This window comes from Equus caballus, chromosome 27 (genome assembly GCF_041296265.1).
Source record: "Equus caballus isolate H_3958 breed thoroughbred chromosome 27, TB-T2T, whole genome shotgun sequence".
Classification (NCBI taxonomy): Eukaryota; Metazoa; Chordata; class Mammalia; order Perissodactyla; family Equidae; genus Equus; species Equus caballus.
Window position 1 is genome coordinate 18,971,195 of NC_091710.1, and position 21,918 is coordinate 18,993,112.

Below are 21,918 nucleotides of genomic sequence, written 5' to 3' on the forward strand. Positions count from 1 at the left end.
CAGGACCTATGGTAAGTGGCTAACAGGCCTCCTTGAGGGTCTCTCTGATTCGAAAGATCTGCATCATCCACAGGGAGGCCCATGGAGCACAGGAGACAGCACGAGGCCAAGGCCCTGCTCACCTTCACGATGGAGTCACTGCCAGCTCAGTCATGATTAGAAGGAATCTTTAGTTGCCAGGCAGCATGCTAAGCAGTGGGGATATCAAAAGGATTAAGACTCTTTGAAGGACTCATAGTCCAGAAGTGGAAACACATAGACATAATAAGGGGTAATAAATTTTTTTATAAATATATGCCTCAACAAAGCTATGTACAAAACAGTGTAGGACCAGAGAGGAGGGAAGAATTTATATCAAATATGCTAAATCACAAGCACAAGGAACCTTTACAGAGTGATAGTCATGGGCTGATGGTCTGTGGTGATCATTATACAATTCTGTAAATTTACAAAAACCATGAAATTGGGCACTCAAATGGGTGAATTTTACAGCTGTAAATTATACCTCAAGAAATCTGTTTTTAAAGAATGAACATAGTGGTTGAGTGCTGGAACAGAACACTAAGTTGAATATCATCCAAATAGTGCGATCGGGGGACTGCTGGAAAATAAAGTGAAGAATAAACTTATAAAAAACTGTGCTGACTTGTCACTGGGTTTCTATTATATCACATCATATTATGCCACAAGGTGGGGTGAGTTTAAAATGGATCTGTCTTCTTTGCTTAACAAAAATAAAAAAACACGTAATTAAATGTAAACATTCTGACAAAAACAGGAAATACATTTTATTTTCTAAAAATATCTTATTCTGACACAGGTATCTTACCGGTAAAAAAGAGAATAATACACTTTCATTAAAAAGTCAAGCTCTGTCAATAGCTCTTTAACACCAAGAAGAATGCTGCCAGGTGCAAGGAAGATGTAGGCTAGTAACTTGGCTTTCTGAAATAAAGGATCTGACTGTATGTACAATCACCGTAGCATGCTTTCCAAACTAAGAAAACCTTAACTGTAGATAATAAGACAGTTTGAAAACAAAGTTCTTGGAAGTACACTGGGGTCAAACCAGTTGTTAGATGTTTCCAAAAGACCTACCAGGGAATTTTTAATGGCAACGAAAAACAACTTCCTTTGGTATTATTAATCTGGCTGGTTAAATTTAATCTGGCTGGTTAAATTTTTCTCACCTCTGAAAATGTATGTATAAGTGTATGTCACAATGTACACATACAAAATGCTCAATGAAATTCAAACTATTGTCTAAAATGTTCAAGGCCCTATATTAGTCACTGCATGCATATTATGCTTCACTTAGAAATTATGTTTATTGTATTTTCTTCTTGTGGCATTCTTTAACAAAAATAAAAGCCTTAGCAAATGATACAGATGATATAAACTTCTAAATCAGCAGCATATTAGGAAAAAAGCACTTTCCTTAAATCCCAGCCTGCATAATTCTTTGCGCCTCAGTGATTCTAAAATTGCTTTGGGACAAGTAGGCTACTAACATTATAATCACATTCCGTCTGCTCACCAACATGTCTGTTCCTCATATAAATTCTAAGTATCCATCTCAATCTCATCACTGACAGAGACACTATTTACACAGAAAGCAGACATTTTTTTTAACTTGTCTTTTTAAAGCTAAGAATTAGATGGCAAATTTTTCTAGTTTCCTATATATCTGAGTTAGCATACTTGAGATGGCTGAGAAAAATAGGTACTCACAGATTAAATGTTAACTGTGAGCCATGATTCAGACACGTAATAAAATCACATTTCACAGAGCTATATTAGAATCTTTTCTAATTTTAAATCCTGAAATCTTTCTTCCTTTAAACACTAAAATCTGGGAGAGTGATCCCATGGTTCAATATCATTTTTAGCTAACAAATTTGTTTGTTTGATTTTGTTTTTCTGAGGAAGATTCACCCTCAGCTAACATCCCTGCCAATCTTCCTCTATTTTTTAATATGTGGGTCACCAGCACGGCATGACCGCTAATGGAGTGGTGCAGGTCAGCGCCCGGGAACCAAACCCAGGTCGCTGAGGCAGAGTGCACTGAACTTAACCACTAGGCCAGTGAGGCTGGCCCCACTAATAAATTTTTAAGTGACACCAATTCTTCAGCTCAAAATCTCCTTCAAGTTTTTGATCACTTTGTCATAACTATGGTATTTCTTTGTTTCTTTTCTTTCCTTATCTTATATTCAATGCATTTTCACTGAATTTATAAGTAGACCAATCAAACTAATAGTATCCTTCACACATCCACTGTATAAATATAGACTTACCCTTAGTTAATATTCATTAAGATTGTCTCCTAAATGTGTGAATTTCATCTAATATTAACATTAGAATTATTATTTTACCAAGAGTCCAGCATGATGCAGTACCTCCATGTCGGGAATGGGAGGATAACCTAACAGACAGTACCGATGGCGGGAACGTGAAGTCTTATTCTAGTCTAGCATGCCAAGGAGGCACAACGCTCACCTAGAAAATGTTTAACAGCATGAGCACCCCAGATGGAGAACTGACTTTTATTCCATCTTTATAGTCAAATATCTCACATGAACAGTTTTATTAATTTTCCCATGGTTAGATCTCTCTACCAGTAACTCCTAATGTCAACCCTCCTACCTCTTTCCCCCTACATTCGAACTTTTCTTTATATAAAATTTACTACATTCGCTGTAACTACAACCATTGTCCAACTTATTGCAACTTCTCTGTGTCTTAGCTTTCTCACCAGTAATTATTATCAACTACAAGTGGCCATTTGGAAGTTTAAAACAAGAATTACTTTTGGACTTCTTAGATCAAAGTACCACATAAGTGTTTTATTCCAAAATAACTTAAATGCATGGGAATAAATTACATTCATCAGCTAAAAGTGGCTCATTTAAATCAGTCTAAGTTAAAAAAATCCTGTCTTGAGTGGAAATAAGCTATTCTTTCTTGATGGCCATTTCCTATAGAGCAACAATTGAGACTACGTTTTACGTGATATGTATTATTACCTAAAGCAAAATTAGAATCAACACTGAGTTAAGTAAAACATGAACAAGGATCAAGGAATGAAAGTAAAAAGAGTTCTTGAAGGGTTCTTTTCTTGGAAAAAGACCTTTTTCAGCAATTACACAGCAAAGAGCTTTAGAAGCAGTTGCCCATTTCAGATTCAGACCCTTGGATTGGATAAAGAATTAAAGCGCCTCATAAAAGAACAAGTACCAGTTACTCCATTGCCTTTATCTATCATTCTCTCACAGTACACAGACGTAAACACAGGTACCCACTGTCACACTCACAGGCAGTGTCCCACATAATCATGGCGAAGAAGAGGAGGAAATCTTTGGAGAGCTTTCTCTACTTCCTAAAATCAGGCAATAAATGGGCAGCACTGGTTTCCAGAAAAGACCAGCGATAACTAAAGTTTATAACAAAAAAATGATAAAGAAGACAAACAATGAACTGTTGGTAGTTAAAACCACACTTTTTAAAGCTCAGGGCTTTCATAACACATGATCTGAAGGACAGAAAGTTCCCAAGGTGCCACCAGCTCAGCTAATTCCTAATTAGCCAGGACAATTCGATATGTGAGGGCAGACAGAAAACAATTTAATTTAAAGCTAAGACAAGAAAGGTTTTAAACTGCTCCTGCAAAATGAGTTATAGGGTAACATGAAATAGAAAACATTATTCCATGATGCAAGCTTGTAAAAATGCTTACTCAGAGGTACAGAGAACAGTTGTGCATAATGATAAGGACTATGTGCTGCTGCAACCCAGTCACTGAGGGAAGTAAGAGTGTGGGGAGGGACCCAGAAATACATTATTTAAAACTAGTTTTATTGTGTCTTAATTAAACTGAAGCTGGATACATGAATTTTTAGTTTTTTGTAGACCAGGATAAGGGAGAGTTCTTATAATTCCCAAACACTCAGACAATAACAGCAATAAACATGGAAGTCAAAAGGCAGAAAGAGAAGACCATTAATTTTCCTAATGCACTTATTTTAGTTTCCTTTTTCTGTTAATTGTATTCTCTGAAGCTTCTCATGTACCTAAACTTTAAACAATGCTAAACAATTCTAACATAAGTTATAAGCTCCTATATCCACTTGAACTCACCTCACCCCATCCCATCCCGAACAGAGAGAGTAACTACTTCTAATTTTTTTTAATCATTTGTATTAGACCGTAAAATTTCTTAAGGCCAGGGAAAATGTCTTATACACATTTGTTCTCTCCAAACTTCCAGCATTCTGCCCAGTACAAAGTAGTTCAACAAACAGACGCTTTATGAATAACGAACAACTGAGCAAGGGAACTGGGGAAAAAACGGTAATCGTCCTGCATGAGGGAGCTGAGACATTCCACAAGGATGTTTGGCTAATCGCATTCTGCACTACAATTTTTATGTTTTCGTCGTTGTACAATCCACTCCCTCCCATATACTCCCATCTGTGTTCTCATTAGGCACAGAACCTACATCTTTTTCATATTTGTATGTGGGGCACAGTACTGGGCCAGGCGCAGAAGTAGCTGCTTAAAGACTATTTGTGGAATAGATGAATTTTTAAATGCCTGGGGGGAAAAACATTAGTAATTCTAGGAGCATTTAATGAGACTGAAACTTTAATATAAAACACTCTTAATTTTCACTGTGTCAAAGGCTGGCACAGAAACCTTCAGACATGATCCCCGCCTGGCAAAGACTTTCTAAGAGTGTGCGGCTCCAGAGAAGTGAGGCAGCAGGGTGCTGCCACGGGGAGCCAGGACAGGCGCGGAAGCAGACCCTGGCTTTGCCACTACACTCACTGTGTGACTCTGGACCTGGTAAGTAATGCTTCTTGACTGCATTTTCCTCATACGTGAAACGAGAACATTAAACTGGAATAGTTCTTTTCAAACAGAAATTTCTGAGTGCAGTCATACATCGCTTTACCATGCACGGGAATATGTTCTGAGGAAGGCGTCGTTAGGCGACTTCATTGTTGTGCAAATGTTGCAGAATGTACTTACACCACCCTAGCTGGTATAGCCTACTGCACACTTAGGGGTTGTATGGTACTAATCTTATGGGTCATATATATGTGGTCCGTCGTTGACCGAAATGTTGTTACGCAGCGTGACTGTAAAGACACCTTTAAAAAAAATACGTTAAGTGGAACTCCAAATATATATTTTCAAAGAGATAAAAGTGGGGATGCTTTGGCCAGTTAAAATATTCATAATGCTTGCAGGAGATAGAACTGGGTCTCTGTCATTTTCCCCCTTTCTCCTTACTCAACATCACCTAGGAAGCCCCCAGGCATCTCCCTGGAGCCCTAGGGCTCTATGGAACCCAGTCAGAAAACCAATGAACTAAACATCTCCGAGGTCTCTCCAGTTATAACATTCCATGATTTTATAATTCAGTTTTTTCTAAGGTTCTAAAATCAACATCAAGATACCTCCGTGCAAGGATACGTTAGCCCATAAATTCTACAGTAGCAGCATCTTTCCTATAACTGTTGTGTAAACTACACAATTGTAAGCTGGTCTTTTAGGAAATGCAGTTCCTTGTATTATACTTTTTAGAGCCTTTTATTTCGACTTCACTACATATAAGCATCCTGCTCAGCACTGGAGGATACAAAGGGACAAATCCACACACAGCATTCCCTTAGAGAGCTTGCAGTCCAACAGAACACTCCTATAACTACAGTGGGGAGTGAAGCTGATGGTTCATCAGATACAGTAAAATGGATGTTTAAAGGGCTGAGATTACTTCTGGTTGGTAAGATCAGGAAAAGAGCTCACGGAACAGATTATGAGTGGGCTGTAGAGAACGGTAGGCTTTGAACACAAAGGAGTGGAAGGGATGTAGATTCTAGGCAAAGGTCACCTCAGGAGTACCAGCAAAAAGGCAGGAAGCCGTGTGGCAAGTCCAAGGAATCATGCCTAGTAGCAGCTTAGCTGAAAGGTAGGCTGTGTGAAGACAAACTCTGGGGAATAAACAGATTACTGACAGAATGTGCAGAGCCTAACAGAAGTCTTAGAGCAGAGGAGTGCTTCAGAGAGGTTAAAGTACAGGAAGGAAGCTGGTGATGGAGGCACATATTAGGAGGCCAAAAGTATGCTTGTCCGACTTCAGACCACAGCAGCAGGAGGAAAGGAAGGGGCTGTTTGCAGCCATCTCTGGAGCAGTGAGCGAGGTGGTGTGAGAGGAGTCAAAGATAAGGTAGAGGCCAAAATCTAGGGGAGGTAGGAAAACACTGATGTCGTTAACTGAAATGGAGAACATATGAAAAAGTTTAGAGACAGATGACGAGCGTGAAGTGCCAGTGGAGATGTCCTGCAGGAAACTGCAAACGTTGAACTGAAACTTGGGAAAGAGGTCAGAGCTGTGTATATATTTGGGAAGAATTTTTGCAGAGAGGGCAGATGAAGATCTAAAAATGAATGAAATTGCTGAGAAAGAGACTTTAGTGAAAGAAGACAATTCTAAGTGCTGATCTTTGGGAGGTACCAACACTAATGGGTAACAGGAGGAAAATGAGCCAGAGAAAATGTGATTGGAGAGGTACAAAGAGACCTGGGTGAGCACAGTGTCATACATCATTATATACATGCACATACTTATCAAGGAAAAAGCTTAGTTCTTGATTTGAAGGATCATATAAATGGACATACAGCAGGGTTTTCTAAAGTGTGTTCCAGGGATTAATAGTTTTAGTAGCTATTAAAAGGTACTTTAGGATCAAAACAGGACTCAATGATCAAAAAGGCTGGGGTATTGGCCCTTTATCTCCTATAGAAATTCAAACAGTACATCACATTGACCCATAAATCCTTTCTGTTTTATATCCTCTGGAGAGAGCAGTGTTCTTTCCAGAGGAAGTCAGCTTGAGAAACACTGATAAATTGTGAAATTTGAAAATTTACAGAATATTAAAACTGGACAGTTGTGATTTCATCCAATGCTTTCATTTTATAGGTAAAACAAGTTAATTATATGATAAACTATTGTAGTGCCTTATTTGGTAAGGTGATAAATAAATGTGAATATAAAAACATATGAACAAGAGAAATAAAAGGAAAAGTGACAAGATAGAAATGAGAGCTTTATGAGCTTCAATATGAGTTACCATTTGAGGGATAACTCGCTTTATGCTGAGTGTTTTAGAACATTTCACAGGTGATCCTGAGGGCAATATGAAGCTCAATAATTGGCCATCATACATAAGAGGAAACTGAGGCCTAGAGGTTAACATGGTCAGTGACCCAGTTAGTACATGTCAGAGCAGGAATTCAAACCCAAATCTATCTGCCTCTGAAATCTGAGCACCTCAACACAATGCTCTGTTGACTTGACAAGAGAGCCACGGTGGAATCCAGTTCTTGGGGGAAACTCCCACCCACTCCACCCATGGATAGGGCCCAAGATAAAGTTTTCTTGCACCAAATTGCCACTACACATAAATATAAATAAAACCTACTGTAACAAATTCAACACATTAAAACCACATTTGCAAAACAGATTCTCAGGAGTGTATTTAGTCGCTGTTCAAAATAACTTTATAAAAGAATCTTCAAAACATTCTTTCCCCTAATGTGAATACATGTATAATTATTTCATTTTTATTAATTTTCTCTAGAGCAGATATTCTCCATAGGTTAGGATATGCCTTTAATATTTCAGCATGATTCTAAGTATATCACTTATGAAATTTTTCTAGAAAACTCACTTTCATTCATGAGAGATAAGTCCAAAAATGATCACTTTGGATCTTCAACTGTACATTCATATTGATCTTAATGTGTTTTCCTTGAAACGGTAGATTGTCTATAAGTGAGTCTCACGTTGTACATACACACAGACACATAAACCATCACATAACACTTGCAAATATTACAGTCTCAACTTAAACTGTGAATCTCTAATTTAAATCAGTATCATATGTATGGCCTTACAATTAGCGGAAACAATTAAAATGGTATTGATATTTCTTATTCATTCTGGCATAATATGTGTGAGATGCAGTCAGCTGCTAAGCCACTTTTCTCCAATGTGCATAAGAAGGAATAGATCTATCTCCCAAGTTAGGATTCTGTAAACCTAAGTTCACTGCTGGCTGCCATGTTGGGTCATATGGCAGAAAAATATTTATGAATGCTTAATATCAGCAAAAATCAAAAATAAATTTCACATGTAGTTCTATTATTTTGACCTAATTTCCTGACAACTTGATTGAATTCTTAGTAAAGATTCTTCCTTAACAAATTAAATTCTTAACTGCTACACTGATTAGTGGACATTTAACGAGTGGTATTGTTGACCTACTTAGAGTTAGGTGTAATTTATCTGTAATAATATCTCTCAAAGTACGTACTTTGAAACACTACATTTTACTGTCAAACAGGCTTAGGAAACACTGCAAATTCTATTCCTCTCTTGGAGATTGACAATATACGTTGGTGTTATATAAGCTCGTGGAAGTTTTGCAGTAAAAATTTTTTTAGTTTTATTTAATCCATCATTTCTGAAGCTTATCTATCAATATTCTAGTATAATTAGTGTCGTAGGAAATAGAATTGAAAAGCCTTGATCTATGATGACAGGAAGGAGAGAATTAAAATAAGTGGATGGCATCAAAATCATTTGTATTGGCATTTGGAATGTGAGTTTTCTTTTAGATTCTCTTTTAGAATGCTATTTTTAAATGGATACATTAAAAAGACAGTTAATTGGCTACAGGCATAGCAACCAGATTAAAAGCAGAATAGGGGGGCCCACCCGGTGGCACAGCGGTAAAGTTCACACGTTCCGCTTCTTGGTGGTCCCACGGTTCTGCGGCTTGCATCCCGGGTGCAGACATGGCACTGCTTGGCAAAAGCCATGCTGTGGTGGGCATCCCACGTATAAAGTAAGGAAGATGGGTATGGATGTTAGCTCAGGGCCAATCTTCCTCAGCAAAAAGAGAAGGACTGGCAGTAGTTAGCTCAGGGCTAATCTTCCTCAAAAAAGAAAAAAAAAAGCAGAATAGGAACATGCTGGGTACCAAGAAAAAGACACAGGATACTCAGGGTTTACTTAGGTTTTACACAAAGTAGGTAAGACATTGGGTAAAATGAGAACTGGCCATGCATATTTAATCCTTTAGGATCAGCTCCAAGGCATAAAGAAAAAGAGTAGGAAAAGAGCAAGTAGTTCATTTATCAAAAGGCTGACATCCAGCATACTTACACTGCCCATTCAAGCTTCTCATTCTTGATTGAGTTGTACAGAGCCTGTAAAGGAAGAAAACAAGACGGAATTATTCTTCTCATTCTGTTCAACATTTTGAATTCAGCAAATTACCAAAGCCAAAAGGCTTGAGTGATTCAGGAAAGCAAGCTCCAGGCCCCAGGCTTGGTCATCCTGTTGGCTACGCAGAGATGAGGAACACACAGGGGAGGCAAGTGAACAATGTGTTGTGAAACAGAGATTTTTCACAAAGTAAGAAACGTGTTTTATAATAAGACATACAACACTGTATTACCTTTGACCATAGTAAAATATTAGGATATGATTAAAATTAGATGATTTATTCAAAATACGGTCTTGTAGTTTCACTAGTTTGGATATTGCCGCACTCATATCTTTTCACTAATTTCATTCATCATTTCAACAATAAATACAACTGTTTTCATTATAACTTAATGAGCAAGACACATGGAAGGTGGGCTGAAGCTAGATTATAGAAAACCATCTTAGAACAATTTCAGAGTTTCTATACCAATGACTTAAGCAGCTTTTATCGGTCTAACTTCATACTCCTGCTTCTCAGTTAGTGAGTGCAACACTGGTGTGTGTGAGGTGGTGGAGGGAGACAGAAAGCTGCTTCAGAGCTTTGGTGGCAATAATGACACAGGCAAGTCATCAGAAGACTGCCTCGCTGATCCTCCCAGGTCTGGCATGACACACAAGCTCCGTGTAATCAAGCTGTTCTATGACAACTACCCAAGAAGATGCTACTCCACATCTCTGCTTTCTTAATTTTAAGTAAGATGTTATAAAGAAAACACAAAAGCAACAGTAAATCATATTGAAGAAAAGGATAACTATGCGCATAGTAACATTATGCTGAAGTTGGAACATTTTTCTTCCAAGAAGGACTTGGACTATTAGACTTGGCAAAGATTTCAAATACTTTGAGATGGGAAATAGGGAGATCAGGTGCCATCCAACCCCTCATCTTTCAAATGAGGAAATGGCACGTTCAGAAAGTTCTCCAGGTGGCACGGCAGAGCAGAGGTAGCACTGCCTAGTACTTCTACCTTCTGCAGTCTAGCATCTCGTCCAAGTGTAAGAGACAGTTCGCGTGCGTGCGCGCACAGACTGCGCACCAGTGGTGAATCCCCCTTTCAGCAAAACACTTCCAGATTCAGTACAAATATACTTAGGTTACAGATTTTACACTGTTTAAGACTCTATACATGTATCATTAGCCAGCATGCTGACAGACTCTGTGGGAGTTCTTCACCGGGGCTACAACAGTAAATTTAACTATTGGATAATTATGGGAGCTAATAAAAATCAGGACACATTTTATCACTATCAGGACATGGTAAAACACATCCTCAAATACAAAAATGATAGAACATCAAATTAAAATAAGGGGTAATCGAAGCACAAAGACCATGCTATAAATTAAATATTCTTTTCTGAGGAACTCAAATTTACTGGAGAACTACAATAACCTATCATATAGCTAATATCTCACGAGCTGCACTTAGAGAAGTGCAGAGAAAGCCAAAGTCCAACCCAAGCCTCAGGAGATTTTTGATGGATTAACGTTTTTTAAACGTATTCTATTACTTGTGTGAGCCATTTTGAACCCACAAGTAACAGTGGGCTGAGAAAATCCAACAGAGAAGAGACAGATCATTGAAGGTTCTTAAATACGATCATACTCAATACAACCCAGAGTAACTTAACGATGTGCGAAAGACAAAAAAAGATCTGTTCTTAAAGGTAGATCATTGAAAACAATATCAAAGCATCTAACAATTTTCTAATACATTAAGTTCTGTTCCAGAACAAATTTTTTGCCCATGAGGACATTTTGCTTAAAGAGATACTGAGTTCCAAATTGGTCAATTCCTGTTACTCAACCAGCTGCATACTGTACAACAAAAATCTATTATAAAGTATCTCGGAATATTCAACAAATTTGCATCTTGTAGGTCAAGTCTTCTCCTTATGTATATAACACAACACAACAAATTTAAAAAGTGGATATTATCCTTATCTTTTTCCATCACAAAATTACAACGGGATTTTCCTGAATCTTTTTAGAGCTTTATGATCTAGTATGTTTTTTAAAAAAGGGAAATTTGCTTTGCAGATGCATCCAATGCTCATACACCCTCATCACAGATCTTCTTAGCTTAGCTGAGAACTGAATTCCTTGACTCCTCTTTATCTCTAGCCCAACAGTCATCACTTCCTTTCCTGTGTAGCCTGGACCCCGCACTCTGCGACCTCATCCAGTGGTACTTCTTTGTCCCACTGCCTTTCTGTTGTCCCTGAGCAGAAACACTGTAACTCTTGACCAATCCTACTCTGACCTTTCCAAATTTGTATCCCATATATTAGTTAAAGTTTCCGTAGTTTCAAATACAAACACAAACTCTAACTACGTTAAGGGTAAGGGGGACCTAATAGTTTATGTAGCCAAATAATAAAATGATATGGATGGAACTGGCCTCAGGGACACAGGAATTTACAACTCTTCCTCCTCTCCTCTCAATTCTTCTCCTCTTTCCACCCAAACATCTCTACTCCTTGTTTCTTTACCACACAGGAAACATGTCCACAACAAGCAACACCCATTTACATCTTTGTGTCTCTCAACAAGAGGAAACAAACAGTTCTTTCTCCCAGCTCCAGTTTGAAACGATTCCAGTTGATGTGGTATCCTGCCGATGGACTAATCCACACAGCTAGGAGATAAGGGTCTATGACTGGGCCCATGCCTAAAGTCAAGGAGACTGGGATATCTTTTAAAGAGGAGGTAGCGCTGACCTAGCCGCTGGTGTAAACCTCCTGAGCTTCACTGTCTCCCCTACCTGTACCTGACTAATTCAGCCCAACAAAGAAAATCAAACAATAGCACAAATTAATGCTACTGAGCATTCATTGTCTCAAACTTCGGCAGAGCTTTCATTCACGAGCCTCCTTTAACTTTTTGCCATCTTCCCTAAAATGTATCTGCACTGGCATCTATTCTTTCCTCCCTTCTGATGGAAAGGGAAGGGGTGTCCCATCTCTGCAAGGCTAAGCCTCTAGCACTGGTCCTGATACTTGCCTTTCTGAGGTAACATCTCCTCCTTTATGGGTTCCTCTCTATCAGCTTTCAAACACGTGCAAGTCTCTCCCAACACCACCTCACTACTTAGTTACGACCCTCTGCTCCTCCTCCTTTTTCAGCCAAGTTTCTGAGAGGTTTACATGATTCTTATCTCCACTTAGTCTCTTCAACTCAGGCCATCTAGCTTTCATTTCTGTTCCTTCATTAAAACTGATCACAATAAATTCATCAGCTTCATGCTAAATTTAAGGCCACCTTTTAGTGTCCCTGCATCTCCTCACCTTTCAGCAGCACTGAATACTCTCAAATATTTTCTTCCTTGTTTTCTGCGACACAATACATAGTGTCCTGAAGTTTCTACTGTCTACTTGGATAATCCTTATTACTCATATCTTCCTCCTCTTATCCCTTAAAGGTGAGTGAACTTCAGATCCATATGTCAGCTGCACTTGGATATTCCCAGAGCATCACAAACAGTGAGGAGGAACCAGGGCATGAAGACCTAATACTCAAAGTGCACTCCCAATCTTAGTAACCTGCATTGGTATAAAATATTTAATTCTTTGAGTGCAGAAACACTATACATAAATCCAAGGATGGGTAGTTTATGGTAACATAAAACATACTCACCTGAATCCTAGGACTGTCAGAATTTTTCTATCAGTTGTTTCTTCCAAAATATTTTTATGTTCCCACCACACAATCAAGGAAGCTCCAGGTTAAAGTTATATTTACAACCACTCTCGTACCTGCCTACTAATGGCACAAGAACAAGTCTCTTAGCAATAATGTTTCCAGGACAAACTGTCAAAACTCTCTAATTTCCATTCAAGAAACAAGAGAATGAAATTTCAGAGCTGAAAGAGCCTTAGAGATCATGAAACAAATTCTTCCTTTCATGAAAAAAATGGAGCCTGATGTCAATTAAATTCTCTCAAGGTCCTGTATGTAGTTTTCACAAACTCTGTACATTCTTTGCTGTACAACAAACTACATTCTCTCCTCCTAAGACCAAACTTTACGGTACCGTAAGCCTGGCTCAAGTCAAGGCCCGTGTGGAAAGGTAACAAGCCTTATGCCTTTCTCAGAATAGATTCAAACAATGCTGGTCACAGTCGTATTCCATTCTTAAAAGATGAGCTTTAAACAAGAGCCACTGTTGCTATCACACACGCTTGAAATACCTTTGTCAGTGAGGATGATGGGTTTGCTGCACTGACTCTATACTCTCAGTCCACTTATGACCAAAAGTTATTTGGCATATGATCGGCTGAAACTGGAGGTGCAGCCTGTAGTTCAGCAAAATAATTTATCTCTAGCTATATGAGAAGTTATCTGACCTAGCTCCAAGACAGTGAGGTCTGTGGGTAAACAGTGTTATGGCAGGCTGCCATTTCCCTGTGGCCATGAATTGGTAGTCAGGGATAAGTGGAGAAAAGTACCCAAACTTAATGGGCCAGAGCAGCCCATGTGAATTACATGCACTGAGGTTATAACCGGCTGTGGTATGCTACAATGGACCCCAAAAGATGTCCAGGTCCTAATTCCTGGGACCTGTGGATGTTTCTGTATATTACAGCAAAAAGGTTGCAGACATAATTAAGTTAATGATGTTGAATGGGGAGAGTGTCTGGGCTGGTGGTGTCTATGGAAGAAGGTGGTAGAGGGAGATTTAAGACAGACAGAGGGAGAGACAGCAATGTGAGGACACAAAAATTGCAGTGATACAGACACAAGGCCAAGAACACGGCAAGCACCAGAAGTTGGAGGAGGCAGGGAGAGATGCTCTCCTAGGCAGTCCAGAGGGAGCACAGTCCTGTCGACACACCTTGACTTCCAACTTCTGGCCTCTAAAATTGAGAGAGAATAAATTTCTGTTGTTTTAAGACACTAATTTGTGGTAATCTGTTACAGCAGTCCTAGGAATAAAAAACACCAGAGAATAAATGGAAGACACATATCACAATCAAGAATGTCAGACCCACAGGTTCAGTTTCAGAAGTATTTCCAGTGTCAGTCCCTAGGTAAAAGGCTTTTACCATAGTGGTCTCAGCTGAAGGCATGAGGGTATACACCAGAATCAGCCAAGGACTTTTAAAAAATATTGATTATTGAACCCATGCCAGATAGACTCAGATTCCTTAATGAGGAACCTATATAGTCATGTGTCGTTTAACAGGGATACGTTCTGAGAAATGCGCTGTTAAGTGATCTCGTTGTGCGAACGTCAGAGTGTACTTCCACAAACCTAGATGGTGTAGCTCACTACACATCTGGGCTATTCGGTATAGCCTGTTGCTCCCAGGCCACAAATGTACGCAGCATGTTACTGTACTGAATACTGCAGGCAACTGCACCACAATGGTAAGTATTCATGTATTTAAACATAACTAAACATAGCAAACATATAGTAAAAATGCAGTATAAAAGATAAAAGATGGTACCTCACCATGAATGGAGCTCACGGGACTGGAAGTTGCTCTGGGGAGTCAGTGAGCGGGGAGGGAACGTGAAGGCCAAGGACGTTACGTGCGCTGCTGTTGACTGTGCAACACTGCGCTAAACTTTCAACTTATAAAACTTAGAACTTATAAACTAAACTTATAGAAAGTACTTTTCCTTCTGCAATAATGAATTAACCTTAGCTTACTGTAACATTTTTACTTTCTAAGCTTTCTAATTTTTTTAACTTTTTGACTCTTTTGTAATAACACTTAGCTTAAAACGCAAACACATTGTACAGCTGTACAAAAATATTTTCTTTCTTTACATACTTATTCTTTTTTTTTTTTTAAAGATTTTATTTTTTCCTTTTTCTCCCCAAAGCCCCCCGGTACATAGTTGTATATTCTTCGTTGTGGATTCTTCTAGTTGTGGCACGTGGGACGCTGCCTCAGTGTGGTTTGATGAGCAGTGTCATGTCCGCGCCCAGGATTCGAACCAACGAAACACTGGGCCGCCTGCAGCGGAGCGCGCGAACTTAACCGCTCGGCCACGGGGCCAGCCCCTACATACTTATTCTATAAACTTTTTCCGATTTTTAAAATTTATTTATTTTTTTTACTTTTTAAACATTTTCGTTAAAAACTAAGACAAAAACGCACATCACCCTAGGCCCACAAAGGATCAGGATCATCAGCATCACTGTCTTCCATCTCCACATCTTGTCCCACTGGAAGGTTTTCAGGGGCAATGACACGCATGGAGCTGTCATCTCCTGTGATAACAATGCCTTCTTCTGGAACACCTCCTGAAGGACCTGCCTGAGGCTCTTCTCGAGGAGGTGTCACTCTTTTCAGAAGTGTGTCCATGGTAGTTTGGTTTGTTCCTTTTTCTCATCATAGATTTGCTTGTAAGCAGATAATGTACCAAGAACATTCCTTTCTATTACTGAAAACCTTTTGGTGTTGGGGTCCGTGTTTTCAAACTCTTAAGGAGCTGGTTGAGGTCTGCAAAAGCTTCTGCTAAACCCTTCACTGTGAATCTTCTCGGGGGTTCTTCTTTTTCTTCTCCTGCAGTTTCCTTTCCTCTTGCCTCTTCTTCAGCTCTGCATTCCTGTTCCAGTTCCAGCAACCCTTCATGAGTTGGTCCCTCAGGAAGCACCTCTAGGAGCTCCCCGGTGTCATCCTCACCCACACCCAGGGTAGAGCTGTTTGCCATCTCAACCACGGCCTTGTTGGTTTTTGCAGCATCCTCATCCTTGGCAAATCCTTTGAAGTCACAGATGATCCTCGAGTGTCTTCTTCCAGGTGCCATTCGTACACTCCTTGGTGACACCACCCCAAGCACAAGCAAGGTTCTTGATGCAGTCAGAGATGTTGTAATCCTTCCAGAACTACCTCAGTGTCTTCTCAGTGTCTTCCTTAGCTGCAGCAACAGCCTGGGCAAAGGTCCTCTTCAGGTAGTAGGTCTTAAAAGCTGCTATAACTCTGATCCATTGGTTGGATCAAAGCGGTGGTGTTTGAAGGGAGAAACACCACTTTGATATTGGGAAGAAGATCACCAATAAAAGGAGGATGTCTGGGAGCATTATCAACAAAACCCAAAATCTTGACAGGTATTTTCTTCTCCAAACAGTACTTCTCCCCATCTTGCTGGCACAGCAATTTAGGCGGGCATTTTGGTAGAGGAGCTGGGTCATCCATGAATTCTTACTGTTCCTGTAGTACACTGGCAGTGTGTGCTTACTGATGTTCTTGAAGGTCCTGGGGTCTCACTGTGCTAGATGCGATAGGGTTTCAATTTGTAGCCTGCAACATTCTCCCCAAGCAAGACTGTTATCCTGTCCTTGAAAGCCTTGAAACCTGGCACTGACGTGCCCTCCTTATGGATGAAAGTTCTTTCAGGCATCCGTTTCCAGAATAGGAAGGTTTCATCCATATTGAACATTTGCTCTGGCAAGTAATTTTCCTCCACAATCAGCTCATCTAGGGTTTCCAAAAATTCTTCAGCTGCCTTCGCATCAGCACTCACAGACTCATCACTCACTTTCACATTATGTAATGAATAACACTTCTTGAATCATTTAAACTACCTAGAGCTGGCAGTAAATTCAACATTGTGGTCGCATCCAACATTTTCCTTCAATATCACAAACTTTTTGCTTTGGCATGACCATCATGGCGCTGAGAGGAATACGCTTTGGTGTCTGGTTGTCAATCCAGGTCATTAGAAGTTTCTTCATGTCTGATATAGGCCCTTCTCAAATTTTTGTTAGTCTTCTTGCCTCAATGAAGCAGATCCTTTAACAGCATCCATCACTTTGTTCTTGTCCTTCAAGATCATAGCTATGGTGGAATGGGACATGCCTGACTGGCAAGCAACAACCATCACTCATTTTCCACCTTCATAGTCTTTAATCAATTTTAACTTTGTTTCCAGGTCAATTACTCAATGTGGTCTCTTACTGGCAACATTAGCAGTGGATTTTGTATCCTTAGGGGCCGTGATGAACAAAACAACAGAAGAATAAATCAACCACAAGAGAAATGATGCCAGCCAGAGACGTGGTAAACATGAGATAAATGAGGCTGCTGCTGGCCCCTAACACAGCCTACTGTTTTACAGCAAATTTTAGTTTTTTGTAAGTAGAAAGAGCATACCCTAAAATAATGATAAAAAGTATAGTACAGTAAATACATAAACCAGTAACACAGTTGTTTATTATCATTACCAAGTATTACATACTGTACACAATTGTATGTGCTTTACTTTTATACAACTGGCAGTGCAGTAATTTTGTTTACATAGCATCATCACAACACGTGAGTAATGTGTTGTGTATGACATTATAATGGCTATGACGTAACTAGGCAATAGAAAATTTTCAGCTCCATTATAATCTTATGGGACCGCCATCATATAGGCAGTCCATCATTGACCGAAATGTCATTCATTATACAGTGCATGACTGTACACAAATATTTCCAAATGTTCCACACGTGACTCTGATACAAACCCTTGGTTAAATATCACTGCTTTGCACTTTACCAGTCTTTTCTCCACCTGAAATTTCTGCATCTTAACCCAGGAGCTAGACAACAATTAAATATCTCCAGTGAGACTAAACAAGACAGAATGATTCTTCAAATTTGAAGTTCATTTTTAAGAATGAGAAAACAAAGTAAATTGCTTAAATTACAGAGATCAAGGTATGTTGGTCTAAATTTACTTTTAAGTCTTTGTTCCTCACTTTTGATTGCTTCTCATCAAGATATAAAATACAATTTTATTCAAGGCTTAGCACCATCACTGACAGCCCACGCATGGTTCTCTGAGGTTTTCTCCATTACCACGTATTGTGTAACCATGAGTCTCTCTCTCTCTCTTGCCCCGCTCCCCCTGCAAGAAGCACATTTTGCAATTTATGGAATTTGTGTATTTTAGTTCAATCATCTCTAAACTCCAATGATTCTTTTTCTGTGCTCCTTGAATTATGATGAAAAGTATCAAGGATAACATAGCTTCCAACTTCCCTTAGTGAAACTGACAGGGACCACAGTGAAACTTGCACACAGAAAGAATTACGACACCATCAACACCATGGCTATCTTTGTCAAGTACAATGCTGCTTCATGGAGATATTCAGATCAAGCAGACTTTTAAGTACAGAATTAAATATGCACCACTGGAAGTGTTATCAGAGAAAAACCATGTTTGAAAAAGACATCAGTTAAAAATTAATCCTAAAACTAGTTACCAAATGAATTTCAAATTGGTTAGAAAAACTCACAATATCTAAAAGCAATGGTCCTCAACTTTTATTTCCTTTTCTATGCCTTAAAATAATATTGAGAAACTGCATTACCCCCTCATTAAATGAGGCTTCCCTAAGACTAGTAGTTAGAATTGACTACTGTTTGCCCTCCACCCCTGGAGGTTTCTAGGCCTGTGCAATGGACCAACAAGGCTATGGGGGAGAGCGAGGCCTTTCTTTTTAAGTGGCAGGAGGCAACTGTCAAGCAGAGGTGAAAAAGGATAAACACAAGAGTATTCATAGCTAGACGCATTTTAGGGAGAAGTACATACTAAAGAAGAGTCTCTAGAAAACTGATTCTCTCTTACCTGTGTTCCCATGTCTACTGGACAGTTTTTATGTACCCAAGTTTAAAGAGCACTATATTAAAGAACATATATTCACAAGCCACCTCATAGACATTCATCTCTTCAGCTCTCACTCAGGGTGACAGAAGCATCCTTAATATAAAGTAGTTTATTTTGAGTCTTGTTTTTTCCACATTTATAGTCAGATCTATTTTTTGGATCCAGCCACCATGTAAACAAGGTCAAAATTGTTCTGAACAATTAACTTAACCTTGTGTCGTGGTTCACTTACAAACCTTGCCAGCAATGGCAAAAACATCTAACCATTAAGTGTCTGAGTCCACTGAGTAGATATGCCAGTAAATCCATAATAGACACCACAAAGTTAATTTAAAAGCCCTTACCTTCTCGAAAGGGAATCTCAAATATAATTAATATGCATAATTCATCATATAACAAACATTTGTGAGTGCATCCTATAGGCTGGAGTGGAATTCTGTCAGGTGCAGAGGACTCTGCTCTGCCTTTGGGCCTCTTACATGAGGATCACGAAATGTGCTGCTGACCGCGACTGCACGTCATCTAATGGAGAATTAGTCAGCTAACAGAATCAACTCACTTTTCGCTTCGTACTTACAACGTGCAAGACACTTTCACACACAGCATCTAAGATGTGACATTATATTACAGGTATTTTCTTTAGAGGAAACTTTAACAGAAGAGAGAACAGATCAAATCTCAGGATCTAAGAACTTGAGGGGCGAGGCATCCAACTGTCACTAAGTTGCCCTTTTAAGAAAAATCACCTGGCCTTCATTTCCTAAATATGCAGTATGAGAGGGCTGCATGAGGTTATCTTTTTTTGGCCCCCTTTCAGACCTACATTCTATATTTCTACTTGAAAAGGCCTCAGAAATCACCAGGTCAAACTCTCACACTAGTTCTCTCCTAGCCCCTGCTCCCTTTCCCTGTGGCCCCACTAACTCTGCTGTCACGGTTATTGATTCGTAGCATCACTATCTGCTCCCAAAGCCCAGGCAGGACTTATAGATTAATAAATGAACATTTTTAAATTGTGTATGAACAAGAATGAAAAAGGAAGAGACAGAGGGAAGGAGGAGAGAGAAAAAGAGAGAGTGAGTGGATTTTCTAAGTGGGGAAGAGGGGCAAATGGGGCCTGCCAGATCGCCTGTTGTCTAATGTATCTTTGCGAGCCAAAATAGGAATCGCCATTCCTTCATTATTACCAAAGAAGGAAAAATGCAGTCAAAGATCATACTTAATAGACACACCTCCCAAAACACTTGGTGAGTAGCTCTGGAGGGGCACTAAACCAAACTTGAAAGTGAATAAAAATGTTAACTGCTAATTATCATTCACACTAACACAATACTCCAAACTCTTACTAATGTAAGTATAAATTCATTCGTTCCTTCATTTTGAGGGTAGCCTTGATCAATAAGGTGTCACAAGTATTTATACAGACCACATTCCTCCTAAAGTGCCTTTTCTACACCTTACAATTGACTTCCATTTGACTGGCTGCTATGTCTTAGGGAAACTTTCCTAAACATGCCAGTACAAATAACATTGTTCCAAATGTAAGCAAAACTTTAAATACTAAATAACCACTAAGTTCTGTTTTTAAGTTAAAGTATAAGTGACATATAAGTTTATATTAGTGTCAGGTGTACAACATAATGATTCGATATTTGTACTAAGTTCCTTCTTGAGCAAAAATTTAAGTAGAAAGAATTTTTCACCTTGTTAAAACTGTAAACATATCATAATAAAGTCATATATGAGAAACCCACAGCTAACATCGTACTCAACAGTGGAAAGCTGAAAGCTTTTTCTCTAAGATCAGGAACAAGACAACGGTGCCTACTCTCGCCGCTTTTATTCAACATAGTGTTGGAAGTCCCAGTCAGACGAAAGAGGCAAGAAAAAGAAATAAAAGGCATTCAAATTGAAAAGGAAGAAGTAAAACTGTCACTGTTTGCAGATGACATAATATATATAGAAAACTCTAAAGACTCAACCAAAAAACTGTTAGAACTAATAAAAAAATCGGTAAAGTCGCAGATACAAAATCAATATACAAAAATACGTCATGTTTCTATACACTAATAACGAACTATCAAAGAGAAAGTACAAAAACAATCCCATTTACAAATACAGCAAAAAGAATGAAATACCTAGGAATAAGTTTAACCAAGGACGGAAAGTATCTACACACTGAAAACTACAAGATATTGAAAGAAATTGAGGAAGACATAAATAAATGGAAAGATACTCTGTGCTCATTGATTGGAAGAATTAATATTGTTAAAATGTGCAGAGGACCCAAAGCCATCTACAGAGTCAATGCAAGCCCTATCAAAATTCCAATAGCATTTTTCACAGAAATAGAACAAACAATCCTAAAATTTTTAGGGAACCACAAAAGACCCTAAACAGCCAAAGCAATCCTGAGAAAGAAGAACAAAGCTGGAGGTATCATGCTCCCTGATTTCAAACTATATTACAAAGTTATGTAATCAAAACAGTATGGTATTGGTATAAAAACAGACACACAGATTAACGGAACAGAATAGAGAGCCTAGAAATAAAACCACATATATATATGGTCAATTAGTTTATGACAAAGGAGCCAAGCCACAGAATGAGGAAAGGACAGTTTCTTCAATAAATGGTGATGGGAAAACTGGACAGCCACATGCAACAGAATGAAACTGGATCCCTATCTTACACCATATACAAAAATTAACTCAAAGTGAATAAAGATGTAAATATAAGACCTGAAACCTTAAAACTCCTAGGAAAAAAACACAAATGGTAAGCTCCTTGACATTAATCCATTGGTCTTTGTGATAATTTTTCAGATTTGACACCAAAAGCAAAGGCTACAAAACTGAAATAAACAAGTGGGAGTACATCAAACTAAAAATTAAAAAGCCTCTGCACAGCCAGGAAGCCATCAACAAGATGAAAAGGCAACCTACCAAATGGGAGAAAATAATTGCAA

General features: G+C 38.9%; 1 protein-coding gene across 26 annotated transcripts in view; it reads right to left on the reverse strand.

The window, feature by feature from the left end:
- The window catches only part of PSD3 (pleckstrin and Sec7 domain containing 3), a 646,842-nt gene that overhangs the window by 124,118 nt on the left and 500,806 nt on the right, over nt 1-21,918 (reverse strand). For 23 of the 26 annotated variants that reach the window (XM_070253277.1, XM_070253287.1, XM_070253276.1 and 20 more), the window contains one exon: nt 9,239-9,282. In XM_070253277.1, the coding sequence (XP_070109378.1) occupies nt 9,239-9,282 (44 nt within the window). Of the gene's footprint in view, nt 1-7,519; nt 8,894-9,238; nt 9,283-21,918 lie in introns of those variants that run through there. The other 3 variants (XM_070253279.1, XM_070253285.1, XM_070253293.1) reach the window with 1 other exon arrangement.